This window comes from Cavia porcellus, unplaced genomic scaffold (genome assembly GCF_034190915.1).
Source record: "Cavia porcellus strain 051 isolate PalLab524CR breed Dunkin Hartley unplaced genomic scaffold, mCavPor4.1 scaffold_27, whole genome shotgun sequence".
Lineage (NCBI taxonomy): Eukaryota > Metazoa > Chordata > Mammalia > Rodentia > Caviidae > Cavia > Cavia porcellus.
This window is the reverse complement of record NW_026947510.1, coordinates 31385552-31398919: the sequence shown is the minus strand read 5'-3', so window position 1 is coordinate 31398919 and position 13368 is coordinate 31385552. Positions and strand designations below refer to the sequence as shown.

The 13368-nt window shown below is 32.5% G+C and overlaps 1 protein-coding gene across 2 annotated transcripts in view; it reads right to left on the bottom strand.

Moving 5' to 3' along the window:
- Positions 1–1792: 1792 nt before the first annotated feature.
- LOC100724935 (vomeronasal type-2 receptor 26-like) overlaps positions 1793–13368 on the bottom strand; it is a 28462-nt gene continuing 16886 nt past the window's right edge. For both annotated transcript variants that reach the window (XM_063238129.1, XM_003470564.2), the window contains 3 exons: positions 10255–10479; positions 9571–9694; positions 1793–3187 (listed from right to left, as the gene is read on the bottom strand). In XM_063238129.1, the coding sequence (XP_063094199.1) occupies positions 2286–3187; positions 9571–9694; positions 10255–10479 (1251 nt within the window). In that variant the 3' untranslated portion in view covers positions 1793–2285. The remainder of the gene's footprint in view (positions 3188–9570; positions 9695–10254; positions 10480–13368) is intronic.

Below are 13368 nucleotides of genomic sequence, written 5' to 3'. Positions count from 1 at the left end.
CTTTGAGATCAACTTCTTTTTAATTGCATACATACATCGTGGTGTTCAGATTGCCTTTCTGTTGTAGTTTACTCTTAACATAATATTTTTCAGTGCAGTTTATATTCTACACATCATGAGATTTTGTTTTTATTTCTGTTGTTTATGTATCTCTACACCACACTTTCTCTACTATTTAAGCCACTGTGGAACATATATCCTAGCAATTATAAACAGGGCTACAGTAAACCTGGCAACTCATGTGTTTCCTTGATATTTCAGTATTATACTCTTCAGATATACATCCAGGAGCAGGAATGCAAAATCACATGAACTGCATTTTCAGTTTTTGAAGAATTATCCATAGTGTTGTACAAACAATCTATAATACTTATATTAGTTTGAATCTTAATCAACAATATATGAAATCCTCTCTGCAATTTTGTCTGCAATTTCTATTGCTTACTTTCTAACAACACACATTTTTCTTAAGTTAACATACTCTGTTATGTTTGTAATTTCTATTCCTTTGATGGCTAGAAATGGTGAACATTTTTTCATATATCTGTTGATAGTTTGGAAAATTTCCTTCAAAATATCTAGTCTGATCTTCAGCACAGTTAAAATGGGTTACTGGGCTTTGAAAAAAAACTTCACCTCTTTACCGGAAAACTCCATATATAAATTAGTTTCTATGATTGGTGTGAGTGTCCTCCAAAAGTTGGTATCTTTAAAGTTTTTTTTTTTTTTTTTTTTTTAACCCAGGGAAACCTTACTGTGAGATGCTGTGAACCGAATGCAGAATTAGTATATTGAAGATGGAATATCACTTGAGGCAAATATAGCCATTCACAATGTCAAATTAATTAGCAGTAGTATGGACTTAACTTCTAGAACCACATATTGGACACACTATTATTGATTTCCACATTAATTACACTACTTAACAAGACATTATTACTTGAATTAAACAGCAATTGTCATACACACCACTTATACAACATTCAAATGGGAAAAACTGCGCACAGTCTTATAAATTCCCGCTCATGGAAAAATCCTGCTTTTAGCACACTTTTCCCCTATCACACAAAAAAATATACTTTCACCACATTGATATTATTTTCCAATAGAAAAATGGTATGCTGGTAATTCTGTATGGGATTTCTGATCTAGCTGATAGAGTACAGTAAAAACTTATTTGAATGTGCATATTGTTTTTCAGTATTAGCCTACAATAGGTCAAGTCATTTCAGAATAAACAAGTTGAATTCCAGAATTTAAGAACAAATTATGAAACAGCATGCTTGAGCCAGAAGAAGGCAGTATGACTCGAGAAACAACTTAATAAGCATACTAATTACAGGACAGCATGAGATATATAACCTCCTCTTTTTTATTTCTGGTTTGGTCAGCTATATTGTTCCTAAAGTATTCACTGGGCATGATACTTAGTCCAAAAATGTTTAGTAACTCATTGAACAAGTCATTACATTTAAAATAATTTGGAATTTACAGGATTAGTTAAGGTAAATTTCTTGAGTCTGTGAAGGTTAGATTTTCAAGTTCTTGTCACTCTCTCTGATATGCACTGAAACAAAACAAAGCAGTGGAAGGACAGTGGGTCCAGCTCACACTTGAAGCTCTGGTGACACAATTGAGGCTCCATTGGAATAGAGATTTCGCTATCCGCTGCAGAGCTCTGCAGTCTGTGATAGTTGACTCCTCACTGAGGCCTTCCTTGATTATTTAAAGATTCATTTCCAGGATTCTAACAAATTATAATCCTATTTTTCTGTTTTCATCTTTTCTCCTTATCAGTTATTTTCTCCTAATATATAATTTATTTTACAAAATTATTTCATTTATTGTTTTTTTTTTCACTCATGAGAAAATGTCTCATGAGTGAAAAGGATTATGGCCTCCATTTTATTTCTGAATATCATAACAGGAACAAAGATAGCTATTACATGGTGGTAATTCCAACCATAAGTGTCCATTGCTTTGGTTCAAAACGTATTTCATAATTCTTTCTCATATCTCAAGTAGGCCGGAAAGTGTCTCTCTCTCTCTCTCTCTCTCTCTCTCTCTCTCTCTCTCTCTCTCTGTAACATTTATCATCTTAGTAGTAATTTAAAAGCTTTTAAAAATTGTTATTTAGTGTAACTAGAACCTACTCACCATGACAGGGACATACATTAAAGAAAATTTCTGAAATGCCACACTTTAGACTCTTTACTTCCATGCTGTTCATTTATTTCACTTCCATGCTATTCATTTATTTATTATAATTCCTTTTCTAATGGTTCCTAAGTAAATGGTTCATGTAGTTTTTTCCTTGAATTGTTCTCAGGTCTCACAAGAATCAAGTAACACTTAGGGAGAAATATACAACCTAGTAATCCAGCACTGGAAGACAGGATTGCAAAAATTTCCAAGGCCACTATGGTTTTTCCTTTAGTGCTCAAGTAGGAAGGTATAAAAGAAATCCACACACTACAGAAAACCAGCATGCTAAATGTGATCATTTTGGCCTCATTGAATTTGTCTGGTAGTCTCCTGCCCAAAAAAGCAAGAACCAAGCTCAGAAATGCCAGGAATCCTAAATAACCTAGAACACAGTAGAAGGCAACAGTTGACCCCTCATTACAGTGAAGTATGATTTGGCCAAACTCTGACTGTGTGTCAGTGTCTGGAAAGGGAGGAGAGGTTGCCAGCCACACTGTGCAGATGCACCCTTGAATGAGTGAGCAAATGTAGACTATAGCATTTGAAATTCGGGTCACCATCCACATTTGTATTGAGCTTCCTGGTTTGATTGATTTGAAGGCCACAAGCACAATGAAAGTCTTGGTTAAAATAGCAGACACAGCTATAGAAAATACAACTCCAAAGAATGTTTGTCTCAGTATGCAAGTAACTGGACTGGGCCGACCAATAAACATCAGGGAGCAAAAGAAGCAGAGGATTAAGGAAATGAGGAGAACGTAGCTGAGGTTCCTGTTGTTTGCTCTCACGATGGGTGCATTTCGGTATTGGATAAAAAGTCCTAAAATCAGAGCAGTGAGGACAGATAAACAAATGGCTGTAGAGGCCAAAGCTGTTCCCAGAGTGTCGTCATAGGACAAAAATGTCATAACTTTGGGGAGACACTGATATCTCTCCATATTTGGATACTGATTTTCTGGACACTTGACACATTGATGCATATCTGAAAGGGAATAAAATTATTGTGTTACATCAGGACACTTTTGATTGTATGTGTAAAAACAGTGTAACTTGAAAGGTGTTTAAATTTTAAGGGAAAAAAACAAGTTACAGAAACAGAATTATTTCATTGCAAGATGATTAAAAAAATGAATTTCTTGATTAGATGATATGTCTAAATCTATATTTGAATCCACATGAAAAACCAAAAGTAACATTGTTAGAACAATTAAAGAAGTCCAGAATGAAGAATTTGGCAACTGATGTAAAATAAAAAGTACAAAATTCAGTAAAGATATTTGTTACCAATAATCAAGGTTTTAATTGTGGGAGTCCATGAAAAGAAATATTTTTAATGTTTAGAAAGTTAATGTGAATAGTATTACAGGACTATTAAAATGTAACAATGAAAAACATAAATTTTCTTTGACAATTTATTTCCTTATGAGAAAATGTACTAATCTTTCATTTTAATCTTCACTGAAATGTTAATTAAAAATCTGTTCAAAAGCAAAATCATTGGACACTTATCTCTTCATGTATTTATTGTAATTTCATTGATCAAACATTCTTATTTTTCAAATAATTTCATGAAACAAGTAGATATATAGAAGTAAATACTTTTAATACATTTAAAAGGAAACGCAGGACAAGTTAAATTATGTCTTTGAGCTTTGACATCTTTTATTGTGAAAGAATTCTATAGAAAGTTTTGCTCTTGTTGTGGTTTTGTCATTTTGAGACAGGATTTCCCTAGTAGTTCATACTGGACAGGAAGTCACTTTGTAGTCCAGACTGGCTTTGAACTCACAGTAATCCTCCTGCCTCAGACTCTCAAGTGGCAGGATTACAGTATGCACCACCATGCCTGGTATAGGAAATGCTATTAATTAGAGAAAGTGTCACAAATTTCACTGTGTGTATTCTGCCACATTTTCATAATTGTATAGATTTTTATATTTATTTACATATTGTTCATAAACATTGCAAAGAACTGATGTGTATCAATTGATCATTAAGAAAAATGACTTCATTGTGGCCCTTATCCAACACATCTAAGGTTGAGCATTACCTGCATTATTGGATTTCTTCTATATCCGTTTTAACACATCTGTATAGTTCAATTTTTCCAATCATTATGATCAAATACATGATATATGAAAGTTAAAGGAAGAAAAGTTTACTTTTCTCCATATTTTTAGAGGTTTCAGTCCATGATTGACTGACTTCATGACAAAATATTATGCTAGAAGTGCAGCACAAATCAGATTTTTTCACTTCATCATTGCAGTTAAGGAAAGCAGAGGAACAGTAGTAATGTGGAAGATGTCAATGGACAAGATATAATACCATAACTCACTGAGGGACACTGGAAAGTGCAGTTTATTAATCTAGGTGGCTCTCATCCTGAGCAGGTGACAATGTACATTAACTGGCTCTTTCATATCCTTGTCAACTTCACACTCAAACTCATCTCTGTTAACTATATTTAATCTTCAAAAAAAAAAAAAAAGAAGAAGAAGAACAAGAACAACCTAACTCTACCTTCCATAATGTAACAATCCCAGATACAAAAATTGTACTAATCTTGTTCTCCCAAATTTCAGGATTGCTTAAGTTTTCTATTCTCCTCCTAGAATCAAGACAAACTCTCGCTGTAAAGCATAGACAATTTAAAAATAAATAAAGGTAAGTATTCCCCATATACAAGCATACAGGGTAAACATTCTACTTTCTCTAGGGAAAAAATAGGTAGCTAGAAAGAATGAGGGCAAAAAATACTGGAAACCCATCAGAGCAAATGGTAAGTACCCTGACTCACGCCTGGTATCCAAGTAACATGGTGATGAGATATTACCTCCATAGTGATTGATTTGGGGAAAGGATTCCTCCCTGATGACCCACCACAGGGCTACAAACCTGTAGCAAGAGTGTTGGGACAAGATTTTGGTGATCACTGAAAGCTCAAAAATGCTCAAAACTGGCGACAAGCAAAATATGTATCTATAATTGTCTTTTGAGCTCTTACCGCACATTCCCAATGTCTTTCCTCATCAGCTGATCCATATTCTTGGCCTCTTCAAATTGCTATGACTTCTACTACTATGTTAAATTCATTCCTATAGCTTCATTTAACCATGTGTCAGGGACACAATACCTGACTCCACAGGCTGTTCTTTGAGAGTAATTTCCCTGGCAACTCCTGATTTCATCACTTGTATGAAACCTGTAATGATATTTCTGTCAGCTGCAGGAGTAGGAAGGCCCCCTCGAACTGTGGCTTCACGGGCCTCTAAATTCATAGGCAAGGTTGAAAGAGTGTAGTGAAAGGATGTTAGGAGACCAATTTTATATGCTTCCTTTCTTGCACTCGAGGCCCAGTGGTTCTCTTCACAGAGGATAATTTGGCACTTTTGGATTCTTTAGCAAGCTGTGGATTGAGTTTTGCTGAATCCTGAGATACTTCAAGTCATCATGCTTCCTATTGCAGTGCAAAGTACTAAGATTCATTATTTTTTAATCAAAGCATATTTGCAATGTATAACAGTTGTATTCATTTTAGGAAATGGCACATGTAAAGTTTTTTCATCATTTCCCCCTCTCACTACTCACTCTCCTTCCTATTGTACTCTTTTCCAAATGAAGAATTTTATGTTTGTGTATCCTACTTCTTTGTTTTATTTTATTTAAAATATATTTCTCTTGTAACAGAAACCATGCAATACATAACTTTCTGTGTCTCACTTGTTTCACTTAGCATTATAATATTTCATCTATTTTTGTGCAAATAACATAATTTAATTCTTTATGATTGTGTAATACTAAATTGTGTATATACATCATACTTTCTTTGTACACACATCTATTAGTTGGCATCTAAGTGTTCCCAGATCTTATACTTTGTAAATTGAGCTGGTAGAAACATAAACATTAGTGTATCATTGTAGGACTCTAATTTTTTTGACAATATACTCAAGATAAGAATACTTGAGTAAATTGTAATCGTTTAATCTAGTTTATTGAAAAATCTCTATGGCAATCTCCACGGTGCCTGCCCTGGTTTACATTCTCACCAACAATGCAGAGTTGTTGCACATTGTCTACACTCCCATAAGCATTCACTGTTTTGGATTTATTCATGGTCATTCCGACTCTAAAAATTGAATCTGAGAGGTTTTTTTAATTGCCATAATCACTAAAAATGATAATATTTTGTAAAATTCATTGACATTTGCAATTTTTGAAATGTGTTGACTCAGGTGATTGGCACAGTTTTGGTTTGGGCAATTCATTGGATACGATACTTTTTATAGTTCTTGTATATATTTGTATTAGTCTTCTAGCTGAAAATCAGATGATAAATTTAAATTTCAGATTCTGTAAAATGACTTTGAGTATTACGGATTGTTAACTTGCAACACAGAATCTTTTTAATGTGATGGAATTCCATTTGTGAGTATTTTCTGTTTTAGATTTCTGTTCAGGAAACATGGCCTACACTTATATCTTTCAATGTTTACCATATGTTGTCTTCCATTTGTTCCACATTTTACGTTTTTATATCTAGACCTTAATGCACTTCTTTGATATTAATGCTAATTGATATATATGGATCTACTATTTTCTTTCACAATAAATATCCCATTACTTCAACTTTACCCATGGTTCATTTTGGAGAAAACTTTCACATTTTCCAAAGTGGTTCTGTTTTTACTTGTCATTTTCATTGTAAAACTCTCTACATTGGTCAGCAGTTCCATGTGACAGTATGGATGTGTTCCTATCTTGACATTCCCCAGTCCAGTCCATTGGTTTATACTTTAAAACTTATGTTTGTGAAAAATCTCAAAGGGTGGGAAGAATATATTCAAATAATTAGCCACACTGTCACATGTATGGCCTCTAGTCTATTTTCCAGTGGACTTTGTATGTGAATTCTTATGAGCCTGGTATTAGCATGTATATTCTTTTCAACATTCTGTTCCAAACTCTAACGAGAACTCACCTATTGCTATGCTTACAACTCACCTATCAGGCTTGCTTACAACATCCTAGAGCTTCATTAAATCACTCCTCCAAACCTCTCCAAATATCTGGAAGAAACCAGACTCAAAGAGCTTAGAACCATTAGGTCATGTGATTTCCATGGCAACGAATCCACTTTTTAAAAACTAAGTTTCTAAGGTGTTCTCATCCCTGATGTTCTGTTTTTCAGCAGTAATGATGTGAGCAGTTCATCTCTACCCACACCAATCTACACCCATGTTTCTGCCTTGGATGCAACCAACCATGGACTGAATCTCTGACATCATGAAAATTAAGCCTACATTCCTCTTAGTTCTGGATCTTGTGCATCTTGTCCCAACAACTGGAAAGCTGTGCTAATAGTAAGCATATATTTAGTGACGCTTCCAAAATTTAAAAAAAAAAAAACAAAAAACAAAAAACAAAAAACACACAGAAACTCTGAGTTCAGTAAAGATGCAAGGAGTGAAGTCATTCACAGATTATTAATATAAAATTTGGTCAGTGTTCAAATAATCATATCAACGATTATTGGAAGTTAATGACAAGCAACAATATCCTTGACCACTACATTTTATCTCTAGCAAATACCCAATTCCTACTGTGCTCTAAACAACGTTTTCGAAACTAGAGTGTTCCTGCCAAAGCTTTCCCTCCTCCCTAAACACCAGAAATACATAATCATATATCTAGCTGCTTAAACTAAAATAGGTATTGCTTCACTTGAGTTTATCATCCTTTCCATTCCATATGCAGGATATCATGTGGTTTCCCTTTCATCCATTCTAGTTCTTTTTTGTTTTGGTACAATTTATTCTCATTTCACCATGTATTCTGTACATTATAATTCTTACTTATTAATCTTTCCATTTCTAACATAAGGGAGATAATACGATGTTTAAAAGTGCTGTTTGACACGTATGAGACAAGTATGGTCTCAAATTGAGGAATGCAGCGAGGATTCAACACACATAAATTAACAAATACCATGTCAACATAGCTAAAGACAAAAATCACATAATCATTTCAACAGATGAAAAAAATGACCTTTTACAAAGCCTAATGTTTAATCATGATAAAAAAATCTACATAAAATTGAAATATATTATCTTTATCTCAATCTGATGAGAGCCATCTAAAATAAACCAACAGCCAACATCATACTAAATGGATAAAAACTTGAAGCTTTCAATCTAACGTCAGGAACAAAGCACAAATGCCCAAAGTTACCATTCCTAAGCAACGTAGTTCAGGAAATATTAGTCAGAACAAATAAAAAAAGAAGGAGAAATGAAATAATTAAGGATAGAAAAGGAAAAAGTAAGATTATCATTACCCCCAGGTGACATGATTCTCTACACAGAAGACACCAATTAACATCCCAAAATAATTATTAATTTAATACACATTTTCATTGTGAACATAGAATTGTTTTGGAATTAAAACAAGAAGCAAGGATAATTTGTGTTGGCAACACTACAATATTAGTTACTTCAATATTAAATAGTTCACTGACTTACAGATATGACATGTTCATGTGCTCTGCTGATGCTCAACAAATACTGAGAAACCGTTTATTTGAGAAGTGACAACTGAGAGTACCACTCAGATACAGAGAAAGTGTTAAAAAAAGAGCTTTCTCACAGTCCTTTTGAGATTACTAAATATTGGGGTATATAGTGACTTAAGTTTGGCTGTGAATAATCTTAAGAAGATATTTAGTTGGACTGGAAAAATAATCTCAAAAATCCTGATCTTAGGTTACTAGAAGAGTAATGATGTACCTGTGTATAATATGATGTTCTTAAGAGAAATACTGTTGTGATATTGAACTGGGTTTTATGTCAATTGTCTCTTATTATAGGATCTTGGGATGTTGTGTAATCTCTCTTAAGTTCAAAATTTAAGTAGTAAATCTTGATTATGTTTATAATTCTTGAAGTAGTATTTTTTTCATAACAAGGTACTGTTTTTATATCACACGTCACCGATTTCACTATTTAAGAAGGCCTTAGTAAATGTCACTTACAGCTACAGTAGAAATAAAGCATCTGGTAAAATTTACAGGTCATAAGAACTTGAATTCAATAAAGATAGGCTGAAACCAGAAGTGAGCCACACATGATGATGCACACCTGTGTTCCCAGCTAAACAGAAAGCTCAGGAAGATAGATGAGTTGATCCCAGGAATTCCAAGTCAGAATGAGTAACAATATATACAAAAAAAATAAATACATATATATTAAATAAATTGAAATCAGCAAATTAGAAATTGGAATCTAGCTAGGTAAGTATATCCTGAGGCATAACAGAGCAATATTCTTTTATCTCACATTAAAAAGAAATTTCAGAATCATTTACCTGTTTTATTTGCAACCTCCCCACCAGGACAGGGAATGCAATCAAAGCAACAGGATGATTTTCCTTTCACAGCAGTTTTTCTGAAACCAATTTGGCAACTTGGGTTGCAAATAGCAGATGGAGCCTGTACAAGAGGCAGAACAAAGGAAATCCACTTCATAAACAAGATTCAGCAGCAGCAGATGGGTAAGGTGTTTCAGCAGAACTTTTGCATGATGTGACATCTTAGCCAAGGGTTAATAAAATTGTGCTTAACATTTTTGAGGAATAAATGTGATAAACAGTGTTACAAGCAGTTAATGTACCTATATTCATTAGTATCCATGGTAAACAATGTATGCAATTTGATGGTGTATATCGCTAAATATTCATCTTATATCTATCCCATAAGTCAGTTATTCTCATTAGTACCGATGACATAAACTGTTATTTTTCTGAGCTTAAATATGGCCTGAGCTCATTTTACTAATCATCTAGGCAACTATTCAATTATGATAAATACAGGCAATGTGCTCCATTAATGAAAATTAATATTTGATTCAGATCAGGTGTTCAAACATTACAGCAAAGAACCAAATAAGGTGACGTCAATATCATGGAATTCAAAACCTTACATAAATTTTATACTTTTATAAATATTATTCCTAGGACAATCAACATAGTGTGTAGTTATGGAGGTTTTACCTCATTATGGTGTTCACCCCACATCATCAGTTTATCATTGAAGGATAAATGTGGAGCCTTGTGTGGTTGAAAGATGAACTCTCCAACTTTCACTTGAGCTTTAGTACCATTTAGCAAGGACTGGTAATTAAAGATGTCAAGGCTGGTTGTTGAAAGTTTCTCACTGGAAATTTTCTGTTTACTGTTACTTCTTTCAAGTTGGGATTTTTCCAAGAAGGGATGGAGCTAAAATTGAAAATTAGTTATTAGACTTTAGGAAGTAAAGCATGAAAGCAAGAATAAGACATTATTTCAATAGTATTCTTTTCCTATTTGTATTCCAATAAATTAATTTTATTGGATTATCAGTCAAACTTAATACAGAAATATATATATATATATATATATATATGCTTAATGTTTCTTAGGTCAGAAAATAAACCTTAACTAGCTTAATAAAACTGAAATAACATTTCTAACCATATATTAGTAAAGTAGAAATAAACACTAAATTGAAAAATGGAAATTAAACAAACATATGAGATTTAACATGTTCATCACATGACAATAATAGAAAAGTCTATCTTGATACTAAGATATCATGTTACAAGATAAACAATAACATTTCCTTTAAAAATTACAATAACAGATACATTGACAATAAGAGAAAATCGCCATACAATGTTATAATTCTAGGAGCTAAGAAAAGCAATAATCTAATTATGCAGTTAGAAAAAAGAAATACATATAAGATCAGAAATATATCATGTGTGCAATATAGACAATTAAAATATAAATGAAAGTGAGATGACTTTAAATGATAAATTTTTATACAGAAAACAAAAGAAATAAAATTTACTAAAATTTAAAAACAAAACTTGAAAGCGAACAAAAAAGTGAAAGCAGTTAGGATGTATATACACATACATACTCCCTACAATGAAAGTAATTATCAATGTGTTGCAATTATGTATTGATAAAAAGTTAAAATTACAAGAAACAAGTATAAAATCTAATACAGCATGAACTAGTGATTTAAAAAGACTTCTACAAACAGCTCTATACAGATTAGATAATCTGTAAGCAATGAATTACTAGACTCATCAATTTATCAAGATTGAGTCATCAAAAGCAGAAAATATGAATAGATCAATAAAAGATGAAGCAATAGAAGCAATAATCAAAAGTCTCCAAATAAAGAAGATCCCAGAAGAGATTTGCTTAATAAGTGAGTTCCACACAATTTTATGAAAAAGTTTTCCAAAATATTGAACTGAACAGAAAGCTCACAAATATATTTTATAGGGTCAGCATTATGTCCAAGAGCTAAAATTTGGAAGCTATTTTAAATATCACTTAGTAAATGAGTACAAATTTTAAAAGTCCATGTATTTTAAAAGGAAAATTACTCATTCTCAAGAAAAAAGAAAATTCTGTGATTTGTTGCATAATTTATGAACTCAGAAAAATAGGTAATACATATTAGGCTTTCAGGGATTGAGTAAGGTTAGAAATGTGGACATGCTGGTCAAAGAGAAGAAATTTGCAATTATAAAACAGCTTTTACTGGAGACCTAATATAGAGCCTGGTGTGTATAATTTTTAAAATCTTTTATCTTTGAAATCTGCTAAAAAGGAAGACATGCACACACACTGATAACTACACCAAGTTATAGACATGCTATTTAACTTAATTTTGGTAATTATTTCACATTTTCTACAAATGCAGTAGACACTCAACATTCACAGGAATTATGATCTCAAAGCACCCTAGGTTGGAAAAAAACTGAATTTCAGATATGGTCAGAAAACTCACTGTAGGAAGCATTCTAAATAATTTAAACAATAATTATACTATTTCTTGCAGTTATTTAATTTAATAAACACTATTAATAAAACTTGGAAGGTTCAGGGCATTGTAGTAGCACCTTAAAACTCTTTGGGCTTTAAGCATAACTAAACCAAGAACACTGGATACAATAGAGTGCTATCATGAGGAAATACAGATGCTTCTCCCTGAGACAGGTTACAGGTCAACAACCAAAGAGCCTCAAGGAAAATTAATCACTCTCTTGAAATGGCTATTTGCAAACTTTATGTCAAATCAATGTCTGAGGATATTTGTGATTTAAATAAAATTGCTGGGATTTCAGAAAACATCTACTAGTTAGTTTGCAAGGAAAATATGAGAAGAATGAAGGCCATGAGCTCTCAAGCACTTAATATAGCTATTTGATAGATACACATGTTGTTGGCATGGAATATGAAAAATTTTGTCAACCAAATCTCAGTGACACTGGAAAGAAGTGAAAAGTACAAACCAATCTTTCTCAATGACATGCAAGCAAATAAAATCTAAGAAAATAAACGTCATACACTATAATTAAGCATGGTTTAGCATCTTGAAATTAAGGCAACTTATTTTGTTCAAAGTTGAAACAGTATTAAAATGTCACGGCCATCATACTATATTTAGAATTACTTGAAGATTTGGTATATAAACAGCTTTCCCCACTTAGTAAATATTATGAACAGAAACAAAAGTTATCAAAAGCACAAAATCCTGAATTTTTGTTGTTAAAATTGCAAACCAAGTCTGTGTTCCAGCTATGGTCTCTTCAATTCTTCGAAGAAAGCTTTAGGAGAATAACAAGTTAAAAAGAATACTGTAGAACTATAAGACTAGACATGCAATCGTATCTTTTTTGATGATGCTGAGAGAAAAGCTTCAGGCATCCGCAAAAAAGTTGGAAAAGCAAGAAAAAATTAACAGTTTATTTCAATTTAAAATGATAATTACATATAAATACTTAAAATAAATTAGAAATAATTACTTTAAGTCAAGTAAAATATAAAATCTGTATTACATGCATTATAAAATTATAATATGTGATATAAAAATAGTACTAATTTAATTGAAATGAAAAATGCATAATCTCCTGTAGTTCTGGTAATTCATTAAAAACTGCCAAGCACTGGAGCAAAATAAAGAGAGAAGAATTATACAGAGAAATTTCAAATTTTTTGATTTGACTGACTCTGTCCTAGTGTGTCACATTTGGTTTTACTTTCTTCCAAAAAAAAAAAAAGTAGTAAGAACTGTGGGAGTAATAAAACGCAAAATGTGTAATTGTC